This window comes from Cervus canadensis, chromosome 5, assembly GCF_019320065.1.
Source record: "Cervus canadensis isolate Bull #8, Minnesota chromosome 5, ASM1932006v1, whole genome shotgun sequence".
NCBI lineage: Eukaryota > Metazoa > Chordata > Mammalia > Artiodactyla > Cervidae > Cervus > Cervus canadensis.
In genome coordinates this window covers 66,641,789-66,665,261 of record NC_057390.1, presented here as the reverse complement: position 1 = coordinate 66,665,261, position 23,473 = coordinate 66,641,789, and the positions used below count along the sequence as shown (strand labels likewise).

General features: G+C 36.6%; 1 protein-coding gene and 1 non-coding gene across 4 annotated transcripts in view; one reads left to right on the top strand and one right to left on the bottom strand.

The window, feature by feature from the left end:
• LCLAT1 (lysocardiolipin acyltransferase 1) overlaps positions 1-23,473 on the top strand; it is a 203,317-nt gene that overhangs the window by 56,961 nt on the left and 122,883 nt on the right. For 2 of the 3 annotated variants that reach the window (XM_043469019.1, XM_043469020.1), the window contains 2 exons: positions 15,776-15,944; positions 22,865-23,063. In XM_043469019.1, the coding sequence (XP_043324954.1) occupies positions 15,780-15,944; positions 22,865-23,063 (364 nt within the window). In that variant the 5' untranslated portion in view covers positions 15,776-15,779. The remainder of the gene's footprint in view (positions 1-15,775; positions 15,945-22,864; positions 23,064-23,473) is intronic. The other variant, XM_043469021.1, reaches the window with a different exon arrangement.
• TRNAE-UUC lies at positions 234-306 on the bottom strand. The gene has a single exon. It is a non-coding gene; the product is annotated as a tRNA-Glu (tRNA).

The following is a 23,473-nucleotide window of genomic DNA, read 5'->3' as shown; positions in this document are numbered from 1 at the left end:
AGCTGCTGACTGAGATGGGAGGTCCTCACCTAGTTCCATCATCACTGGTTTTGCCGCTGGGAGCACAGTCAGGTCCCTGAACTTTTCTGCTTTTCACTTTCTTCACTGGTGTGATTAGAGAATCATTTGTGAAACCAAATGAGGTTTAAAGCTTGGTGATCTTTGTTTTTGTTTTTTTTTTTAATCTACCATTTTCTTTTTTTGGCCATCCCATGTGGCTTGTGGGATCTTAGTTCCCTGACCAGGGATTGAACCTGGGTCCATGGCAGTGAAAATACCAAGTCCTAATCACTGGGCCACCAGGGAGTTCCCAAAGCTCAGTGGTCTTAATTCTAGTTCTGGACTTCTGAATCTTACACACTGCTTGTCACACATACTGATTTTTCATGAATTTGGCATTTAATATGTACTTTATTGTATTGCCTTCTTCCCATCTTTTTCAGTTTTGTTCTTCCCTCTCCACCTAGATGATCTGCCCTAGAAGGGCAAAGACTTTTGTTAACAGTAACAAAGAATAGTCTTTAATACCTTGCCTGAGGCTGGTTAGTGTTTGATAGTGCAAGTATCATGAGTTTTCAGTGACTGTAGAATGACTCTAATTGGTCATATTCTCTGTGTAAATGAAATGATGAAAAATAACTTGGTAAATTTAGATAGATATTTTAACTTTTTCTTTTGAAGAGTATGCTTTGAGTAAAGTAGACATGGTATAGTCAGAAATGAACATTCTGTTTTTGATAAATTTTCTTTAGATCAATTGCTTTATTTTAATTAGAGGCTAATTACAGTATTGAGGTGGTTTCTGCCATACATCGACATGCATCAGTCACGGGTGTACATGTGTCCCCCCATCCTGAACCCTGAAACCCCTCTCCCACCCCACCCCATCCCTCTGGGTTGTCCCAGAGCACCAGCTTCGAGTGCCCTGCTTCATGCATCCCTCTTGCACTGGTCATCTGTTTTGCATATGGTAATATACATGTTTCAATGCTATTCTCTCAAATCGTCGCACCCTTGCCTTCTCCCACATAGTCCAAAAGTCTGTTCTTTACCTCTGTGTCTCTTTTGCATACAGGGTCGTCGTTTCTGTCTTTCTAAATTCCATATATATGCGTTAATATACCATATTGATGTTTCTCTTTATGACTTACTTTACTCTGTATATTTAGGCTCCAGTTTCATCCACCTCATCAGAACTGACTCAAATGCATTCCTTTTTATATAGCTGAGTAAATTCCATTGTGTATATGTACCACAACTTCCTTATCCATTCATCTGCTGATGGACATCTAGGTTGCTTCCATGTCCTGGCTATTGTAAACAGTGCTGTGATGAACATTGGGGTGCACGTGTCTCTTTCAGTTCTGGTTTCCTCAGTGTGTATGCCCAGCAGTGGGATTGCTGGTTTGTGTGACAGTTCTTTTTCCAGTTTTTTTAAGGAATCCACACTGTTCTCCATGGTGGCTGTACTAGTTTGCATTCCCACCAACACTGTAAGAGGGTTCCCTTTTCTCCACATCCTCTCCAGCATTTATTGTTTGTAGACTTTTGAATGGCAGCCATTCTGACTGGCATGAGAGCACCTCATTGTGGTTTTGATTTGCATTTCTCTGATAATGAGTGATGTTGAGCATCTTTTCATGTGTGTGTTAGCCATCTGTATGTCTTCTTTGGAGAAATGTCTGTTTAGTTCTTTGGTCCACTTTTTAATTGAGTCATTTATTTTTCTGGTATTGAGCTGCATGAGCTGCTTGTATATTTTGGAGATTAATTCTTTGTCAGTTGCTTCATTTGCTATTATTTTCTCCCATTCTGAAGGCTACCTTTTCACCTCGCTTATAGTTTCCTTCATTATACAAAAGCTTTTAATTTGGTCCCATTTGTTTATTTTTATTTTCATTTCCATTCCATTTTGTTTTCGGTAACTTTAATAACTGTTTTCTGCTAGAATTTTATCTTTATGACACTCATGTGTATATATTCATGGGCTTATATTTTGTGTATAAGAAAAGATTTAGTAAACTTGCTTTCTGACAGTCTGTGTACCTCCATTACTTAGTACTTTAATTTTACTGGCTATCTCTGTGTCTCATGAGGGAAGAAGCAAAACATGAGTTTAAACTTCAGGTTGATGGAAATAAAGTGCTGTAAAGTAAACTGAACGATGGTTTTGAGTGACCTTTGTTAGGACAAGGATCCTTGAGGGGGCCCGTGTAGTTTTAGTTTACCTAGGATGCTTTAATCATTCATGTCTCAGTGTATGTTTTGAGTGGTTTTTGTCTGTAAAAATTAAAGTTTGGCAAATAGTAATTTGTCTAAGAGGTATGGGTTATTTCTGCCTCCTGATTTTTACTGTGATTATGGCATCACAGAAAAACTGGCATTACCAGCAAGCTGATTTTTTTTTTTGACTGTGCCTAAGCTGCTGCTTTTTTCCTTTCTCTTTTCCTCCCTCCCTTTGTTCCTTCTTTTTTTCCCTTTTACTATGTAAGTGGAAATGCTGTCTTTTTAAAACATAGAAAGCCCTATTCCTTTTTGACCACCCTTAGTCACAACCTCATCCATCTTCACTGAAGCAACCATAGTGACGTTGGCATGTATCCTTCTGAACTGATTTATGTGTATTTACATTTATTTATGTAAGCCAGATAGCATAGCGTTTTATGGGGGTGGGGGGAGGAAATGTTGTTCCCCCCTTCCAGAAATGGTACCGATTCTTTTTCACTTAGCAGTACCTCTTGGAGAGCTGTTTATCTTAGAAAAGACAGCTTGCCCTGTGTTCCTCTCCAGCTGCCGGTAACGTTTCACGCACCACAGTTTATTTAACCCTTCTCTCATCAGTGGGCGGCTATATTTCCGATTTTTACTGTTATAGGCAATGCTACAATGAAAATCTTCGTACCTAAAACTCAATTATTTCTCAAGGGTAGATAGTGAGAAAGCATTACGATGGTAGGGACTTAAAATTCTAATAACTGCTTATCTATTTTCCCTCTAAAGTATATTCCTCTCCAACTGTGAGGGCAAAGATCCTACCAGATGAGTTTCAGAATATCAAAGTCAAGACATAGGCATTTTTCTCAATCTTCGAGAAGGAATGGTGTTTGTTATTTTAACTTTTGCATTTTCTAAAAATAGGTTGAACTTTGTTGACTTGACCATTTGTATTTTTTTCCTATAAATTGCATATGTTGAATTGGATTCAGTTCAGTTCAGTTGCTCAGTCATGTCTGACTCTTTGCGACTCCATGGACTGTGGCACGCCAGGCCTCCCTGTCCATCACCAATTCCCAGAGTTTACTCAAACTCATTATCCAGTTTAAATGATAACTTTGGGGATAAATATTATTGAAATATACATATAGGAAAGTGTATAAACCACAAGTATACAGCTCAGTGAATTTTTTTTTTTCCATTTATTTTTATTAGTTGGAGGCTAATTACTTTACAATATTGTAGTGGTTTTTGCCATACATTGACATGAATCAGCCATGGATTTACATGTGTTCCCCATCCCGATCCCCCCTCCTGCCTCCCTCCCCATCCCATCCCTCTGGTTCTTCCCAGTGCACCAGCCCCGAGCACTTGTCTCATGCATTCAACCTGGGTTGGTGGGCTGTTTCACCCTTGATAGTATACTTGTTTCAATGCTGTTCTCTCAGAACATCCCACCCTCGCCTTCTCCCACAGAGTCCCAAAGTCTGTTCTGTAAGTAAATACACCATGTGTAACCAGCACCCAAATAAGAAACAGCATTGGCAAAGCCCTTGAAGCCTCCCGGTGCCCCTTTCAGTAACTAACCCTGCTCTGCACTTCCAGGATAGCTGCTATCCTTACTTTTAATATTATGTTAGTTTCTATGCTTTTCATTGTTAGGTGAATAGAATCATACAATACATACTCTTTGCTTCTTTCTTAGTATTAGCTTTTGAATATGTTTTAAGTGAAAAATTGTTATCACTGTAGAGATCTTTATATTTATACAGATAATTCCTTCTCTCACTAAACTTCAAGAGATAAGTTGTGTCATTTTGTATAACCCTCAATGCCCTTATACAGGTCTAAGAACTCAAGAGTGGACTCCCCCAACCAGGGCGTTGACAGACTTGTTTACTCACTCCAGTTGATGGATGAAAGTTCTTGCTTGGGTTTGGCGCAGAGTTATGGTTTGATCCTATTCTGCTCATTAGCTGTCTTTTTGTGTTTGGTCAGAATTTGCAGACCAGTTTTATTTCTTCTTAGTGCTCTGTAACGAGACTGCTGCTTAACGTTTTATCTTTTGTTTGTATCTGGGAGAGTATTATTCTCTTGTGCTGCTTCAGGAAGAATGAAACTGTATATGTATAGTTTGTCCCTTTCCTGTTGTCATTGTTTTCCCAGACAGGTAAAGGGACCTGCCACAACTTTAAACATCATCCTTTCCAGCTTCCCGTGGTTGCCTTATAAGCATTTAATTGATAAGCAACGGTTTTAACTTCTGTCTTTTAACTAGTAAAATATGTGAAACTGAGTAAGGTTCTTTATAGGTGACATTGTTTAAAATTATTTTTAATTGATAGTCTGCTTCCTAAAAGAATTTAAAGTGATTTATAGTAAAAGACATATGAAGTAATGCCAATAAGAATAAAAATATAAGATTGTAAGAGGAGAAAAAATCATTACCATAATTTTTGCTTCCAGAATTGGGTGTTAAATTTACCTTTGAGCCTCTGTCTTTTGAGACTTGGAAACAAATATAATTGTCACTTGGGAATAAGGAAGCTCATTATTTCATCAGGCAAGGCAGATGTGTCTGTTACTAAATTCCAAAAAATAAATAAATGTTCCTCAGAATCAGGTCATCCAAATTAGCATGTGCCTAGGGATTTTAAAATGTATTGATGGGTTTAAAAGAAATCAGTCAGCTCATAAACATTTCACTTAGTTTGTGAAAAAACTAAATCAGTGTGATGGTACTTGGTTGTGAAGTATTCATCTAGCTTACAGGAATAGAGCATAAAGAGCATGTGCTTAAATTATTTAAATAATGAACAGTGTTAACTTCTTTCAGGTTGTAGAATAATTTCAATCATCAGGCTATGATTGTTTTAGCTGTCTGTTAAAATTATTTTCATTGCAAAGTGATCTTAACTCTTATTATATATTGTATATATGCAGTGATTGATATTAGTGTTTATACTCTCACTTTATGTATTTGATTTTGTCACGTGAATCAGAATCAGCATGTTGCTTATTTATTTTGGAGTAGTCTTAGAAAAATTATAAACTTGTCCCATATATTTGTTTCAACTGATTCCCAAGGATTGCTTTTTCTGGCAGAGTATTTGATTAGGGATTATAACATCATTCTAACTTGAAATAATGTGTTCTTAAACAGTTTTATAATTAAAATATCTTTAACTGTAAATTAATATGTTTATTCTTTATAAAATTAGAGTAATATAGAAATACATAAATAAACAAGTGAAAGCTGTGTTCTTTCCCTGTTTCCACCAAAGATGGTAGTCACTAAAAGTTTTTGTTATTCTTGCTAATGTACTATATAATTAGAATAGTGTATGGTATATGGAGTGTGTGCAGACTAGAAAAAATTGCCCTTGATAGTATATTCTAAAAGTCATTGCTGGTGAACATATAAATAGCCACCATACTTAAGAAAGCTATTATCCTTTTCTGTTAGTTGTTCTTTTACTTTAAAAGTTTACTTATGTATGTATCCCTGGACTATATGTATATATATATATATATTTTGCTTTTTTCTTCTTTTGGAGAACTTGAGAGATCAACATAGTCTGTTAAACACTGCCATCAAACACTGCCACAGTTAGATGAAGGCTCCTAGAGGCACAGAGTCAGCGGGTGATAGTCAGACCTCAGCTTCCCAGAAGGCTCACCAGATAGATCCTTTTTAAGGGGAAAACAGTAGGCAAGTTCCTGCATAAATAAGTCCCGGGAAACTACAGTGGGAGGGCTCAGCATAGTCAGGACTGCGAGTGTTAACTGTCCAGCAGGAATACATTTTGTGCTTCTGAATTCACCACGCCTGCCCTCCATCTCTCAGGAGTGGGTCAGAGCAGAGTACTTACGATAGATAAAGTGAGTATCATCAGCTGATCTGGCAGCTGGGTGTGGAAGAGAAAACAGGAATTTTACCAGCACCTGTTCAAGAAGCTAAGTACAGATTAGAACCTGTGTTGGGTTTACCTGGGCATTCTCTTCTGTTTAGCAGCAAGGATTTGGGTGATACAGCGTCTTTTTCTTGAGTCACCCCCACCACCCCTGGTTTGTTTAGATTGGATATCTTCTCTGTCTTATGCATGACCGTTACCCTGGGATCTCCCTTCATGAGTACCTTAGAGGTTTTCACATAAGTTGGATCTCATTTCCTGTGTTTCAAGTCTCCCTCAGTCTTGTTTACTCTTTTGTTTTAGCAGAGACCATTTTTCCAATAGCTTCTTGAAAAAGAGATTTTATGGGCGGTAACTTTGAGACCTTGTTTTTACTGCTCTTATACTTGATTGATAGAGTGACTTGAATGGAATCATTTTCTTGAAAATTTTGTAGGGGTGGTTCTGTTTTCATCTTGCTTTTGGTATTGCTGCTGAGTCCAAAGCCAATCTAATTTTTGATCCTTTTTGACCCATTTTCATCTCCTCCAGAGATTTTGTAGAATGTCTGTCGTCTCCTCTAATCTGAAAGTTACAGCCATGTGCCGAAGCGCGTGTTTGCTCTTTTCCATAATCCTAGCTTTCAGTAGGCTCTGTTAATGTGGAATGTCATGTTCTCCTGTTCTGGGGAGGTTTTTGTTATTTTGTTGCTGATTTCCTCCAGTTTCTCACTGCTTTCTTTTTGGAGTTTATATAATTTGCCTATGGCCCTTGTCTTGGTCCTCTAATATTCTTTCTGCTTGACTTTTGGGAGGATTTCTTCAGGTTTATTTTCTAACTCTTCTGTTGAGTTTTCATTTTTGCTGATGTTTTTACTAAACATTTGCCATGTTTTAAACTTCCAATTGCTCTCTTATTTTCTGAATGTTTCTGTTTTTCATTTTACTTAAATATTTTCCCCCACAAGAACATATTATTGTTGTCTACCAGAGACAGTATTTCTTCTCTTTTTGAAAATGTTAAAGATAGTTTTTTGCCTTCCTAAATAGTTTGTTTCTTTCAAGTATACTTTCTTCTTGTTTTTGTATGTAATGTCATGTTAAAGTCTTTCCCCAGATGTCTCATAATCGACTCAGAATAAAAACCAAGGGACTTAAAAAGCCAACTAGAAGCTTGCACATTGGTGTGGGTTATATGAACTTTGGGCATCACAGTAGTTAATAGGTCGACTTTTTATTAGCGGGGTGTTTCTATGGTTTCATCTTGCCTCATGGTCTTCATCTTACCAGAAGTTTGTTCCTGTAAGTCTGCATAGAGCTGTACAGTAGCCACATGTGCCTATTTAAATTTAAATACCATTGAATTAATAATTCAGTTTCCCTATTGAGCTAACCACATTTCAAGTGCTCAGTAGCCACATTTAGCTAATGGCTGCCATGTTGGACAGCACAGCTACTGAACATTACCATCACTGCAGAAAGTTTTATTGGCGTGCAGTGGACTAGAACTAAAGTCTTGTTGCCGTCATCTGAGAACTCAGTGAGGGAAGACTCTGTGGGGTCTCAATATTCACAATTCAGTAGGTATATGGTTACCTAATCCCACTGTTTTTAGAGCAGTGACTGCCCTCAGCTGTGTATCCCCCAGCCCAGAAATTCTTGTTTTATCTTCTCCAGAGGAGACAAAGGCTTAAACAATATTTGTAACTCTTCATTTTACTTTAAATACTCAGTATTTACTTTTTGGCCTTTCAATCCTACTGGTCCCTGTTCTGAATTCTTCACTACATTTTGCAGGCATGCCCCTGGTAATAGATCCCCTCTCAGTATAAACAGTGTTAGGGACTTTTCATTAAGAGAACAAAGTCCCATATTTCCTCACATGTAAATAACCACTGATATAATTAATATCTTGTTTTGAAGTATTTGAATTGGATGAGACTGTTTTGTAAACTGCCTATTTCAGGACACATTGGCATTATCAAGTTTTATAGCAAAGTCTTTGTAAGTGAAAGTCGCTCGGTTGTGTCCGACTCTTTGCGACCCCATGGACTGCAGCACACCAGGCCTCCCAGTCCATCGCCAACTCCCGGAGTTGTTACTCAAACTCATGTCTATTGAGTTGGTGATGCCATCCAACCATCTCATCCTTTGTCGTCCCCTTCTCCTCCCGCCTTCAGTCTTTCCCAGCATCAGGCAGGGTCTTTTCCAATGAGTCAGTTCTGGCATCAGGTGGCCAGAGTATTGGAGTTTCAGCTTCAGCATCTGTCCTTCCAATGAATGTTCAGGACTGATTTCTTTTAGGATGGACTGGTTGGATCTCCTTACCATCCAAGGGACTCTCAAGAGTCTTTTCCAACACCACAGTTCAAAAGCACCAATTCTTCGGCGCTCAGCTTTCTTTATAGTCCAACTCTCACATCCATACATAACTACTGGAAAAACCATAGCTTTGACTAGACGGACCTTTGTTGGCAAAGTAATATCTCTGCTTTTTAATGTGCTGTCTAGGTTGGTCAACTTTTCTTCCAGGGAGCAAGCATCTTTTAATTTCATGGCTGCAGTCACCATCTGCAGTGATTTTGGAGCCCCCCAAAATAAAGTCTGTCACTCTTTCCACTGTTTTCCCATCTATTTGCCATGAGGTTATGGGACCAGATGCCATGATCTTAGTTTTCTGAATGTTGAGCTATAAGCCAACTTTCCACTCTCCTCTTTCACTTTCATCAAGAGGCTCTTTAGTTCTTCTTCGCTTTCTGCCATAAGGGTGGTGTCATCTGCATATCTGAGGTTATTGATATTTCTCTCCGCAATCTTGATTCCAGCTTGTGCTTCATCCAGCCTGGCATTTCACATGATGTACTCTGCATATAAGTTAAATAAGCAGGGTGACAATATACAGCCTTGACGTACTCCTTTCCCTCTTTGCAACCAGTCCATTGTTCCATGTCCAGTTGTGACTGTTGCTTCCTGACCTGCATACAGATTTCTCCAGAGGCAGGTCAGGTGGTCTGGTATTCCCATCTCTTTAAGAATTTTCCAGAGTTTGTTGTGGTCCACACAGTCAACGGCTTTGGCATAGCCAATAAAGCAGAAGTAGATATTTTTCTGGAACTCTCTTGCTTATTTGATGATCCAACGAATGTTGGCAATTTGATCTCTGGTTCCTCTGCCTTTTCTAAATCCAGCTTGAACATCTGGAAGTTCATGGTTCATGAATTGTTAAAGCCTGGCTTGGAGAATTTTGAGCATTACTTTACTAGCGTGTGAGATGAGTGCAATTGTGCAGTAGTTTGAGCATTCTTTGGCATTGCCTTTCTTTGGGGTTGGGATGAAACCTGACCTTTTCCAATCCTTCCTGGTTAAGTAGGTGGTCATGATTATCAGGCTGTTGAGAGGTGGAACTGGATCAGGTGCTCCTGGCTCACATACCTGTTACCACCGTCTATCAATGCTGCATTTTTGCTGTCAGTCCCATGCACTGTTTTAGAGAGCAGAGAAGCTCTTTGCTCTTAATGACTTTTAATCAGAGTGGAAATTGATTTTATTTATTGAGTCCAGGCTTACCTGCTCCATGTCACTTTTAATATTTATCCTAAAACACACCTTAGGTTTTTTCCCCACCCACAGTGACGTGCTCAGGGTGGTATTCTTGGCCATCCGGGCCTGGTTGTGTGCCCTTTGTCTCTAGGAACTATGTTTTCTTGATTTCTTGCAACTCTCCAATGTATACGCTATACCTCATTGATATCTATGAGTTACAGTTCCTTATTTAAGGCATGCTGTTTCAAATTTCTGTGACTCTACATGTTTTGTTTTACTGTGTGAAACAATCTCTCCCCTCCCCAGTCTCTCATCCTCTAAGAATCTGATGCCTTCTTTACCCCCTTTAGCAGAGTTCTTCTCGCCTATTTTGATCTAGCCTTAGCACCCATTGCCTGTCTCACACCAAATTATAATCATTTCTTAACACACAGAGCTTCCCTCCTAGACTGTGAAAGCAGTGCTTGTTAATACTTGAATTGTTAATGGGAATTTAAAAACTGAACAAATTTCGTGAAGTAAAGCATCTTTCTTTCCTGAGTAAGGAAGTATAAGTATCCCTAATAGAGTCCACTAGTCCTTGTCAGGGAGTGCCCTCCCACATCGTCATACTCCAGGAATGATATATGCGACCGAGGAAGAAGTCCAGGTGGTCTGTGTTTTGGTTCCTGCCTTTGCTTGGCATTGCAGTCATTGGAACCACAAATGGTTAGACAAGGACAAGGATTAGAATTAGTTTATGAGCTAGGAATTTAGTGGGGTAAGAGATCTTATTAACTCATTGAAAGGACAGTCGTCTTAAGGGGAAATGCTTCTGGATTATACTGACGTGGGCATAGGTTTTCTAGAAGAGCTTCAGTTTAGTTCTGTATATCTGTATTTGGCAATAAAATGGATATGCCATTTTAAAACTATGGTTATTTCTTTTCCAAATGGCTTTTATTTTTTGAGAATGTTATCAGTATTATACAAAGAATGCACAGAAAATAGTAAATTGTGGTGTTTGTGGTGGCTTTTCAGTGATGTGGGCTTTATTTTGAAGGATTTTAAAAGATTAGGTGATTCATTTATCAGTTAAAAACCAGATTTTCTTCCAGCAGAAGCTGGCAACCCCCATATTCAGCTCTCCCCAAGTTCTTGTATGCTATATGTTAAGTACTAGGGAATATTAAAGTAAGAAAGGCATTAAATTTCATTGACTAAGTCACTGTAAACTTCTCTAACTTTCAGAATAATTTTGCATGATACATTAAAAATTTGGTTTAGATTTGTAACATCTTGATTTTATATACTGAATCAAGTCTGTGTGTGTTTAATTACAAAAGCAGTATCTGCTTGAAAAGAGCAAAGTGTTTATTAGGCTGAGCATGGACTCTGACCCCAAATTACCCAGATTCAAATCCCAGCTTCACCATTTACTAGTTGTATAATCTTGAGCATGTTATTTAACCACTCTGTGCCTCAGTATACTTATATATAAAGTGTGGGGTAATGAAAATATCTATACCATGGGATCACTATATTAAATAGGTTCACACAGTTAAAATACATGAAACAATGCCTGGCATATTCCAAAAGCTTGGCATAGTTCAGATATGATTATAATTGAAATAATCCAAACATACAAAATTCTCCAGATCATAAAAGCTTAATGAATATTCTATCAGATTTTATCTTACATAGCACATTCCTTTTAACTTAGTTCTTATTCTTTTTAACTTAGTTCTTATCCTACATACAATAAAGGTCAGTAAAAATATGTTCTGTGAGCTTCAACAAATGTGTAGTCTAGTAATCATCACTGCAATCAGGAAACAGAACAGTTTCCTCAACCCCTAAAAATTCCCCTGTGCTGCACCTTCACAGACTCACTCCCTATCCCTGACCTTTGATCACCATTGATCTGTTTCCTTGCTTATAGTTTTGCCTTTTCCAGAGTGTCCTATAAACTAAATCATACAGTTAAAAAGAAATCATTCCTTTTGAGCCTGGCTTCCTTCACTCAACATAATGCATTTGAGGTTAACCCCAGATGTTGCATGTATCAGTCACATGTCTTATCATTGCTGAGGAGTATTCTTTTCTATAGATGTATTAAGTGTGTGCATCCACATACTCCCAGGCTGACATGAAGGTTGTGTCTGGTCTTCTGCAATTATGAAGAATGCTGCTATAAACAACTGTGTACAGGTTTGTGTATCAGCATAAGTTTTCAGTCTGTCCTGTATACTCAGTAGTGGGATTGCTGGGCTATATGGTAAATGTAAATATTTTAAGAAACTGAGAAGCTGTTTTCCAGAGTGGCCATGCCATTTTGCATTCCCACCTGCAATGTGAGTTCTGATTGCTCTGCATCCTTACCAGCACTTGGTTTTGCCACTTAAAAAAAATTTTATTTTAGTTGCTTTAAATAGATGTGTAGCTAGCATAATTCTTAACCAAGTTTTCTAGCAAAGCCTTGAGACTTGGAAGAAGAGATAAAATGGGGCTTGATTAAATGCAGGTATCATAAGGAGGAGTTGGAAAGACCGTTCGATTTGTGAGAGCTTGGTTTATCTGTGGTGTTCACTGTTGTATCCCCAAATGACTGGCACAGTGCCTGACACACTGTGGGAATCTCTTTGCATGTTTCTCAAATCACTGAACAAATGCTTGAGAGGTTAGGGAAGAAGTAGAGGTTAGGACTAGAATGGAAAAGTAAATTTAGGTTAGACTTGGTCTGAGTAATATTCATATTGACAGCATCTCTTAACTCTTCTGGTTCTCAGCTTCATCGCTGTAAATTGAGAAGATTCTCTTAGATGATATCTAAGCTCTTTTAATGATTTTTTTTCCTTTTTATGACATCAAATGAAAAATAATTCAGTAAGTGAGGAAGAAGCATGTCAGATCCTTAGACGTGGACATGTGGATGTAATGTGATGTATAGCCCTTCAGGGGAGTTTAGGGGTGAGTGTCTAAACAGAAGCTAGCTAGCTAATGGCAGAAACAGATTAAAAAGTAGTTATAAGAGGCTTTTCAAATCAAGTAGCAACATTGCAGGGATATATTTGGGACAGGGGCTATGAAAGGAAGTAGGGGTTGAAAGTATTGAATTTAGAAGCTCATTTTTATTGATATTATTAGTTTTAAATGCTTTAAGTTAGACTAGAGAGAAGCTCCCTCTGGTTAATGCAAAGAGGAGGAGCTGAGCCTCAGTGAAAGCAAATCCAAGGGTGTACTGTAGGACTTTACAGAGCATCCTGGGCTCTGTATGAGCAAATGTTTGGCTGCTGTTTTCCCAGTGTTCTTTTTCTCTGCCCTCATTCCCTCAGTGTTGTTCTTAGAAGTTCCGATCTGGAATTTAGCAGGAATCCAGTTCTTAGCAGATATTTGTTCTGTTTGTACTTTGAAGGATTTTGTGTATAACACTGTCAGGTATTGGTAGAGATTTTTAAAATATACCAAATACACAGATAAACTTGATTCAGCATTAAGGGATTTGACCTGTTTTGTCTGCCATTTTTTTAAAGCACCATGACATTTGAAATTTTTTTTTTCCCTGTTGCAGTTCTTTTCAAATATTCAAAGGTCTTGATTGCTGAAATACTTTTTTTAATATATACATTTTAAGGCCATTATTGTTTTCATGGTTTTAATGTTTCCAACAGTTTTATTATCCTGAAGCAAACCATATTTTTGCTCTAACAGAGTTTAGGTTGTAAAATCAAACATTTGATTATTCATTTTAGACTGTGCTTGCAACACTTCATTTTAAAACATCAATATTATATTCATCTGGATATGAGGACCCTAAAAAGTAATCCTCTGGCAAATAATTGAGGCAAGTGATTGAGGAATCTGACTTCTACTTAACCTTTCAGCTCATAAAGACCAATTGCCCAAAGATATTACTTTTAGGTTCTAATGTAAAGAATTAATATTTCTAGACTAAAAAAAAAAAATTTAGTACACTCTATAAAATTGCCATCAGTTTTAAGCATAGTCACCCTTAGGAAGCTGTTCTGCAGTTCTTAGTCCATTTAGTCTACTTTTTATAGTAAGAGATTAACAACAAAAAAAACCTATGGAATATTTTAAGATTTTGTGTTGGATAACATCTTGGAAAAGAAAATATATAGTTTTATTTTAAGACTAATAGCCATGAAAAAAAAAAAACAAACCCAAGACTTTTAAAACAGCTTTTTTTGGGGGAAGAGCGGTCAGACATTTACTCTTTGAGTTGTATATATTTCCTTTTTTCATCGAAGTATAGTTGATACACTATGTTGTGTTAGTTTCTGCTGAACAACAAAGTGATTCAGTTATACATATACATACATGTATACATACACACAGAGACATTTTTCCATAGTCTTTTCCATTATGACTTATACAGAATATAAACAGGATACAGAATATAATTCCCTGTGCTGTATACAGTTGGTCTTCCCTAATAGCTCAGTTGGTCCAGGATCCGCTGGATGTTGTTTACCTTGTTGTACTGCAATCTCAAACTCCTGCCATTTCCCTCCTTCACCTCCTTTCCCCATTGGTAACCATGTTAGTTTCCTATGACTTAAGTCTGTTTCTGTTTCACAAGTTCATTTGTGTCATGTTTTAGATCCCATGTACAAGTGATAGCTTACCAGTGTCTGTCTTTCTCGTTCTGATTTACTTAGTATTATAATCTCTAGTTGCATTCATGTTGCTGCAAGTGGCCTTTTCATTTTTTTAGAGCCAAGTAGTAGTCCATTGTGTATATATACCACATCTTTTATCTATCAGTGGACATTTAAGTTGCTCCCATGTCTTGGCTATTGCAAATAGCCACTAATAGTGTCCTTTTGGATTATGGATATATGCCCAGGAATGGGATTGCTGGATCATATGGTAGTGCTTTTGTTTTTTAAGGAACCGCCAGGGACTTTCTTGGTGGTCCAGTGGTTAAGACTCTGTGCTTGCAACGCAGGGGACACAGGTTCGATCTTTGGTTGGGCACTAAGATGCCATATACTGAGCAGTGTGACCTGACAAAAAAGGGCGCAGGGAGGCTTCATATTGTTTTCTATAATACCTGCACCAGTTTACATTCCCACCAACACTGTAGGAAGGTTCCCTTTCCTCTATACCCTCTCCAGCATGTTACTTGTCGACTTTTTGATGATGGCCATTCTGACTGGTGTGAGGTGGTACCTCACTGTAGTTTTGATTTGTGTTTCTCTAATAATTAGCAGTGTTGAGCATCTTTTCATGTGCCTTTTGAGCATCTGTATGTCTTCTTTGGAGAAATGTTTATTTAAGTCTTCAACCCATTTTTTAAATTGGGTTGTGTTTTTGTTACTGAGTTGTATGAGCTGTTTGTACACTTTGGTAATGAAGGCCTTGTCGGTCACATTGTTGGCAAATATTTTCTCCCATTTCGTAGGTTTTTTCATTTTGTTTATGCTTTCCTTTGTGGTGCAAAAACTTGTGAATTTGATTGGTTCCTATTTAATTTTGCTTTTGCCATGGGAGATTGATTGACCTAAGAAAACATTGCTAAGTTATAGAATGTATTGCCTGTGTTCTCTTCTCAGAGTTTTATGGTGTCGTGTCTTAATATGTAAGTCATTTTGAGTTTATTTTTGTGTATGGTGTTGAGGGTATGTTCTAAATTCATCAATTAACATGTGGCTGTCTAGTTTTCACAATACCACTTGGTGAAGAGACTAACTTTTCTCCATTATACATATCCTTGCCTCCTTTGTCAAAGGCTTTTTTTTGTTTCCCCCTTTGGCCTTGCCACACAGCATGCGGAATCTTAGTTCTCCAACCAGGGATCCAACCCGTGCCCCCTGCAATAGAGGTACAGATTTCTAACCACCTAGGGAATTCCTGTCAAAGATTAATTGGCTATAGCTGTGTGGGTTTATTTCTGCTCTTTATTCATTGATCCATAGGTCTGTTTTTCTGGAGAGCATCCATTTCTAATGTACTGACAACTTGTTACACCTGTAGGACATGTAAGAGGGCATTCAAACTCATATTCTTTATCAGAGCCTATTATGTAGCCCTATAATTAAAGATCATTAAATGTATCATCTGAAATTGAATTTGGGCAGTTGTAGTAATAAAATATATTGATTTTTTGTGTGTGTCTTTCAGAATCATGGTGTCATGGAGAGGGATATACTTTATACTCACTCTGTTTTGTGGAAGCTTTTTTGGAAGCATTTTCATGCTGGGTCCCTTTTTACCTTTAATGTTTATAAGCCCATCTTGGTATCGCTGGATCAACAACCGGATTGTGGCAACCTGGCTCACGCTACCTGTGGTAAGTTACACATATAACAGAGAAAGAGATCGTACCAAAGTAGCCTATCCTATTGATTTGTATTTTGTGAGTCAGATTTAGTCAAATATTATGAGAAACATATTTCTATTACATAAGAGGCACATTAGTTTTTGTTTTTTTCATCTTTAAATGCTAGGAAATGAAATAATGTGTTTGAAATAGAATATCTATTTAAGGACTATATTCTAAAACAGTTTCTTCCATATTCCTCACGAATTTATTTTCCTTTAGTGAGGTGTGCTTTAGTAAAATGCATAAATCTGAAGATGCAGACTAAAGAATTTTTACATTGTTAGTTTTATATTGCATTTTATTTTTTATTTCTCATGTTTGTCTATATACATGTATCCTTTTTCAGATTTTTTTCCCATTTATTACAGAATATTGAACAGAGTACCCTGTGTTATACAGTGGGTCCTTGTTGGTTATCTGTTTTAAATATAGTAGTGTGTAACTGTCAATCCCAAACTCCCAGTTTATCCCTCCCCCCAACTTCCCCCTTTAGTAGCGATGTTTGTTTTCTAGTTTGTGAGTGTGTTTCTGGAAAAGTTCATTTGCATCTTTTTTTTTCAAGGTTCTGCATATAAGCAATATCATACGATATTTGTCTGACTTACTTCACTTAGTATGATGATTTCCAGGTCCATCTATGTTGTTGCAGATAGCATTGTTTCATTACTTGTGATTGGTCAGTTCGTATTTTCTATTTCTTACTGTTTCAGTTTTGGGAGATTGTTCCTTTCTAAGAATTTGTCCATTTCTTCCAGGTTGTCCATTTTATTGGCATATAGTTGCTTATAGCAGTGTCCTGTGATGCTTTGATTTCTGTGGTGTCCATTGTAACTTCTTTTTCATTTCTAATTTTAGTAGTTTGTATCCTCTCCCCCGTTCTTCTTCATGAGACTGGCTAAAGGTTTATCAGTTTTGTTTATCTTTTCAAAGAACCAGTTTTTAGTTTCATTGATCTATTGTTTTCTTCATCTCTATTTATTTTTGCTCTGATCTTTGTGATTTCTTTCCTTCTACTGATTTGGGTTTTCTTTGTTCTTCTTTCTCTAGTTGCTTTAGGTTTAACATCAGGTTGTTTGGGATTTTTTTCTTTCCTAAGGTGAGATTGTACGCTGTAAACTTCCCTCTTACAACTGCTTTTGCTGCATCTCATAGGTTTTAGATCATCATGCTTTTTTCATTTGTCTGTCAGTATTTTTGATTTGCTCTTTGATTTCTTCCATAATCCATTTGTTGTTGTTAGCATATTGTTAGGTCTCTACATGTTTGTGTTTTTTACAGTTTTGTTTTTTTTTTTTCTTGTAGTTGATTTCTATTCTTATAGTATTGTGGTTGGAAAAGATGCCTAATATGATTTCCATTTTCTTAAATTTACTGAAGCTCACTTTGTGGCCCAGCATGTGATCAGTCCTGGAGAATATTCCATGTGTTCTTAAGAAAAATGTATATTCTGCTATTTTTGGATGGAATGTTCAATAAGTATCAGTTGAGTCCATCTTATTTAGTGTGTCATTTAAGGCCTGTGATTCCTTATTGAGTCTAAAGCAAATATTTAGAGGTAAATAATTTTTTTAAGATGTCATATGTTGCCACTATACTTCATTTTCTTTAATGTCATAAATTTTCCATAGTGTATGATCTTTTGATTGTAAGTCACATGTTTTTGGCTGAATCTCTCTACCAAAACCTTAAGAGTTCAAAGATTTTCTTAAGTTACTACATCGGTAACTCATTATAACTGTTATGCTTCCCAGTATCTAATCAATCTAATTTCTTTGGAAAGCCAGTGTAAGCAGAGTGCTTATTCAGATATTAGAGGCAGACATTTGGTTTCACTATTGGCCTTCCAACTTTCTAGTAATTTGAACTTGGCTACTTGGCATCTCTAAATGTCTCTTCCTTCATCAGTTAAGGGGAAAAAAGTTAATACCACCTACCACAGAGTGTTATTATGATGACTAGATGAGATAATGAATATAGACTTTGCAAAGTAAGCAGTAAATGTTTTCTGCTTTACAAGCTTTAGAGGGTAGGCTAAACTGCATTATCAAAAAGAATTCAGAATAGCTTGAATAAGGCAAAACCTTCACCTTCAAGTCCTGGTTGCCAGGTTAGCTCTGCTCCCTGATATTATGCAAGGACTCAGATTCCTTCCATACAGCCTGCCATAGCATGTTCTTCTGTATGGTTAAGACTGTTCACTGCCCCCTTCTTTGTCCTGCTCAGCAGGGAGTGAGGAGGGAAGGAAGTCCAGAGCAATAGCTTTGCATTTATACCAGTGAATTACAAGTTGTATATAATCTCTCTTGCTCACCACATAGGTTAAGAATAGCTAAAAGCTCTTACAGAATCTGGGAAGTGTCAGAAATATAGTCTTTTGTTTTCTGGATGGCCATGTACACAATTAAAATCTATTACTTTGGAAGAAATGCCGGATTTTATTGGACAAATTAATGGACAGATTTTGCCATAGCTGCTACCACTGCTATTACAGCCAATAGCAACTGATATTGTTACAGCAGAATTATGTCATATCTATTTACCTTTTACAACCTCAATTCTATGCCCTAGAATGGATGAGGGGAAAGATAAAAATGAATGTTTGAAATCTGAGTGGTCTGGTGCTAAATATGATTCTTGTGTTTAAAACTGCATGCAAACCAATAATTTCATCTGATGGTGGGTTGGAGAAATCTGGTCCAACATTTAGAAGAACCGGCTAAGCTGTACTTACTGATGTGTGCTAGTCTTTCGTAGGTACTTTTGTTTGAGATTTTCAAGGGTAATTTCAGCTATTCCTGACTGTTGCCTTATTACCTGTCTTGAGAACTTATAGAGACAAGATTCAACCCCCATGGTAGTGTCAAATTGGTATATATTTGTAAAAACTTCTGTTACCCAACTGTTTCACTCACTGACTTGCTCGCTGGTGATGGCATATTGAGTAGAGTCTTCAGTTAGAAATCTATAGAAGTTGAATCCCTTGTAGCTAGGTTACAGAAAATCATGTTCTGATTTTTGAGAAAGTGAATGTCTCTGTTAAATGAAGGAAAACTGTCATGGTGTCTTTATGATTTTTTATTTCATACTTTTGCAAAGTGCTAATGCAATTTCTACTTTGAAGCAAATAGTACAATAGATCACTTTTTATTCAGAAGGAATTTTAGTTTTGTCTCCCCTATAGGTGTATTTTATTTGAAATACTCTCAAACAGTTAAAAATCATTTTTCACTAAAAATAAATTAGGATAAATGCATTTAGACTAATTATTGTTTCATAGAAATAATCACAAATTATTCTTTTGTATAATCTTTTGTAAGTTTTGCTTATTCATTAAAATGACTTCATTGGCAAGATTTTTCTTATCTTACTATTTTTTAACTGGCACATTTTCTGTTAAATGAGGTTTCACAATAAAATCATCTAGAATTTTAGAATTAGATGAGACTTAGAGGTCACCTAGTCTAACTTACCTGTGTGTCCAAGAATCCTTTCCCAAAGTCTGCAAAGTACTTGAAGTTTGCAAAGTAACCATTCATTCTCCTTTAAAATATTTTTGTAATCAGAAGTACATGTCTTCGTTCATTTCATTTTTGGATGGTTCTGTTCAACATAATCAATACTGTCAGGTCAAACTTTGTGCCCAGAGCAATTTTTCCTTCTCAAAATTCTGAGTCTTTCCAACTGTCTGAATGTTAGCTAATTACCAAGATTATGAGAACTACTTGGAGTTCTGTCCTTTCACCGTAAATCATGTCTTAGGAATTTAGTGGTCATTTTCTAACTCGCCATCTAGGACACATGTCTCTTCCCACAGCTTGCTGATTCCATTCCTGTTCTAGAACACAACAGGTGTTCAGCAAACATAGATGACTGAATATAATTTCTGTCTAGACTGCTGCTCTTAAAAAAGAGGGTCTCGGTCTTTGAGTGACTTGGGATTGTGCATCCTTAAATACCTAATGATTTGAGGACCTGGGTCAAAGCCAAGGCAGACTTGGAGATGAGGAATGTCACAGGTCTTTCTTACATCAGACTAAGTAAAGATCCACTGGACTTGATAGGAGCATGGGGCATCATGGCAAAACTGATTCTCTGTGGCCATGAGGAGAACCCCTCATCTTTGTTTTCACACACAGTGGGACACTTGGAGGTAGTAAACAGTGGTATATAAAAGATTCTCAGTAATTCCTCATACATTTCTAGTTCTAGGTGAGATCTTTGACCAATTAAAGTCCTGAGAATTATTACCACTCTTAGTTCAGACATAAAGCATTATAAAATTTTATAAGATTAGGTTCTTACTGCTGAAACTTATCTTCTATACTAGAAAGAGAACAAATATAAGAATAGTGTCTTCTTTAACAGTTTTTGATCTGTATTATTTGAGTTCTGGAATTCTTTATAAGTATTAGAACTTTGTCTCTGTGTAGTGTATTTGTTATTCTGCTTTTGCAGGAGCTGTAAATAATGTTGACTAGATATGTCTTTTCTGGTATTAAAAATGATTAATGTGAACTAGAGCTCTAGGTTGTCCAGAAGGTTATATATTATAACTCTCAAGCACATTCTGAGAGAGTGCTGGATGGCAGGAAAGAGAATACTTCATGATATGCTCCTCAACAAACAGTCTGGGATTTTTTACTTTTGACATTTACTACAATGAAAAGCTAAAGATTGTTTTGGGATTCATAGGAAACACATATTAGAAATTTTACATGTAAGGCTAGAGTTGATATTTGGGATTTATAGGCTTAAGATTTTCAACCCTTTTCTATAGTACAACATGGGCTGTCCCAGGTGGAGCAGTTGTAAAGAATCCAGTGGAGAATCCAATGGAGAATCCAATGATTCTCCATGGGGGTCCCGAAGAATTGGACATGACTGAGTGACTGAGCATACACACACATAGTATGATACACATTTAGTAGTCAGCTTCCTCTTCTGACTCTTAAAGGAAGTGTTCCTGTATTTTAGTTATTTGCATACTCTGAAAATTATATATCGTATTTGGAATGCAGAGTGGAGCCAGTCCAAATTAACCTTGGATGGTGACTTCATACACATCACCTGGGCCAAGACATATAATTCAGTGATTTCATTTTGGTAGTTGACAGCCCTTTACGCCTGTAAGTGGAAAATGGATATTTCTTGCTGTGGGTCCAAGTCTAGAGGACTCCTTCCTGATCCTCTCCATCCTGAAGTCTCTTCTACATTGGAATTTAACTTTCCAAACTTTGGGGGGGAGGGGGTTATAATTATTTGAGTGGTTATGGACGCTTTAGAAAATTTAACAAAAAATACAGGCATTTTTTTAGCTACTTTAGTCTAAATGATCATGTTTTACATCTTAACACTCTGACTCTGTAATACTTTGGACATAATAATAAATGTATCTAATCTTTTATTTTTTAGCTTATATTCCTCTTAACCTGTTTTTTTCTTGGTCCTATTTGAAGTCCTATTGTTCTTTTGTATGTATTTTTTAAAAAAGCTCTTTTTGGAAATATACTGAAAAATTAACAAAACATGAAAGCACTTTAATAATTTTATTAAAGTATAAATATCAGCCAGGTCAGGAAATAGAAAATTGCCAGCAAACCACCTACCTTCTCAGTCACAAAACCCTTTTCAACAGAAGGAATATCCTGACTTACAGTTATTTTGTTGCTTTTCTTTTTAATTTTGCCACCTGTATATTTACCGCTGGGCTTCCCTGGTAGCTCAGTGGTAAAAGAATCTGCCCACCATTGCAGGAATCACAGGTTCAATCCCTGGGTCAGGAAGATCCCCTAGAGAAGGAAATGGCAGCCCACTCCAGTATCTTGCCTGGAACATCCCAGGGACAGAGGAGCCCAGTGGGCTGCAGTCCATGGGGTCGCAGAGTTGGACACAACTGAGCATGAACTGAGCACGCAAGCATGTTTACCCCAAGAATATCAGTTACTGTTTGTTTTAGAAAGTTTTATGTATGGACACTATGTCCTTGTTTTGTTTCTCTCAACATTATGCTTGTATGTTGTCCATGTTGCTATTGATACCCATAGTTCATTTATTTTCATTGTTGTATTATATTCTGTTGTATGACTATACCACAGTGTGTTTATTTGCTACATTTTGATCAAAGTTTTCTTAATATTGCCAAAGAGAACTTATTTTCTTTTATCTGCCATGGACCAGTTTTCTGTCCCTAAGTTTGTTACTTGCAAATTATTCAGAAATTTAAATGTGCATTGCAGTCAGTAATCAGGGCTTCTTAACATCTATTATTGTTCTTTCAAGAACCTCAGTCTATAATTTATTCAAAATATTTCATATATAATTTATGTCTCTCCATCAGTAAAGTTAATTAAGTAACTTCAGCAAATATTTGAGCATCTCCTATATGTCAAGCACTGTTTTAAGTACTGTGGCTGCAGTACTTTAGTTAATATACGTTACTTATATATTTAAAAAATAAACAAATACATGTATTTGTTTAAAAGAAACCATAGTACAAAGAGGTATAAAATGAAAATTTTGACTGTTCCCTCAGTCACATATCCAGCATTAAATTTCTTGACTATTCTTTTATTTTAAAATGTAATAATCTTATATATCTGTAGACTTAAAAAAATTACACGGTGGAGATCTTGTTGTATGCCTTTTTCACTTTTTATCTTAATCTATCTTGACGATTTCATTGAAAGTTAGCATTTTTAAATTAGGGAACTGCTGGAAGCTTAAATTAATAGAACTGAAAATACAAACAGTACTTTGTTCCAGATTAATTTGTTATAGAAGCAAGAATAATGGGGGAAAATATGCTTTTGACTTATTAGAAATCAGGTTTATTTATAGGACATGATATAACTTTAATTTGTTAAATGTCTATGTGGTTTTTTCTGTAGGCATTGCTGGAGACCGTGCTTGGTGTAAAAGTGATTATAACAGGTGATGCATTTGTTCCTGGAGAAAGAAGTGTCATTATTATGAATCATCGGACAAGAATGGACTGGATGTTCCTATGGAATTGTCTGATGAGATATAGCTACCTTAGATTACAGAAAATTTGTCTCAAAGCCAGTCTCAAAAGTGTTCCTGGATTTGGTAGGTTTACATAAATTCTTTTAAGTTGTTCATTTATTTTATATGTGATGTACTCAAAAACTACAGAGTAACTTACTGAATTCCACTTAAGTACTAAAGCCATTTCCATTTTTTTTCCTCTCCCTAGCCAAAAACAATCACCAGTTTTTCTTTTTCCTTAGGGACTAATAGATTATTTTAATCTCTTTTTTGGAAATGTCTTATGTTGAAAGAGAATAAACTATTCTTAAGGAAGTAGATATGGTCCCAGAAGGACAAAAATTTGAAGGATATGAATTAATAGTTCAGTAACTTCTTATTTCATGCCATACTTGTGGTAATTTAGACCAGAAACTGGTCTGTGCTGATAAGATACTTGAAAGGACCTGATTCCCTCACGTTCATCTAATAAATAGTAATGAATACCCTTT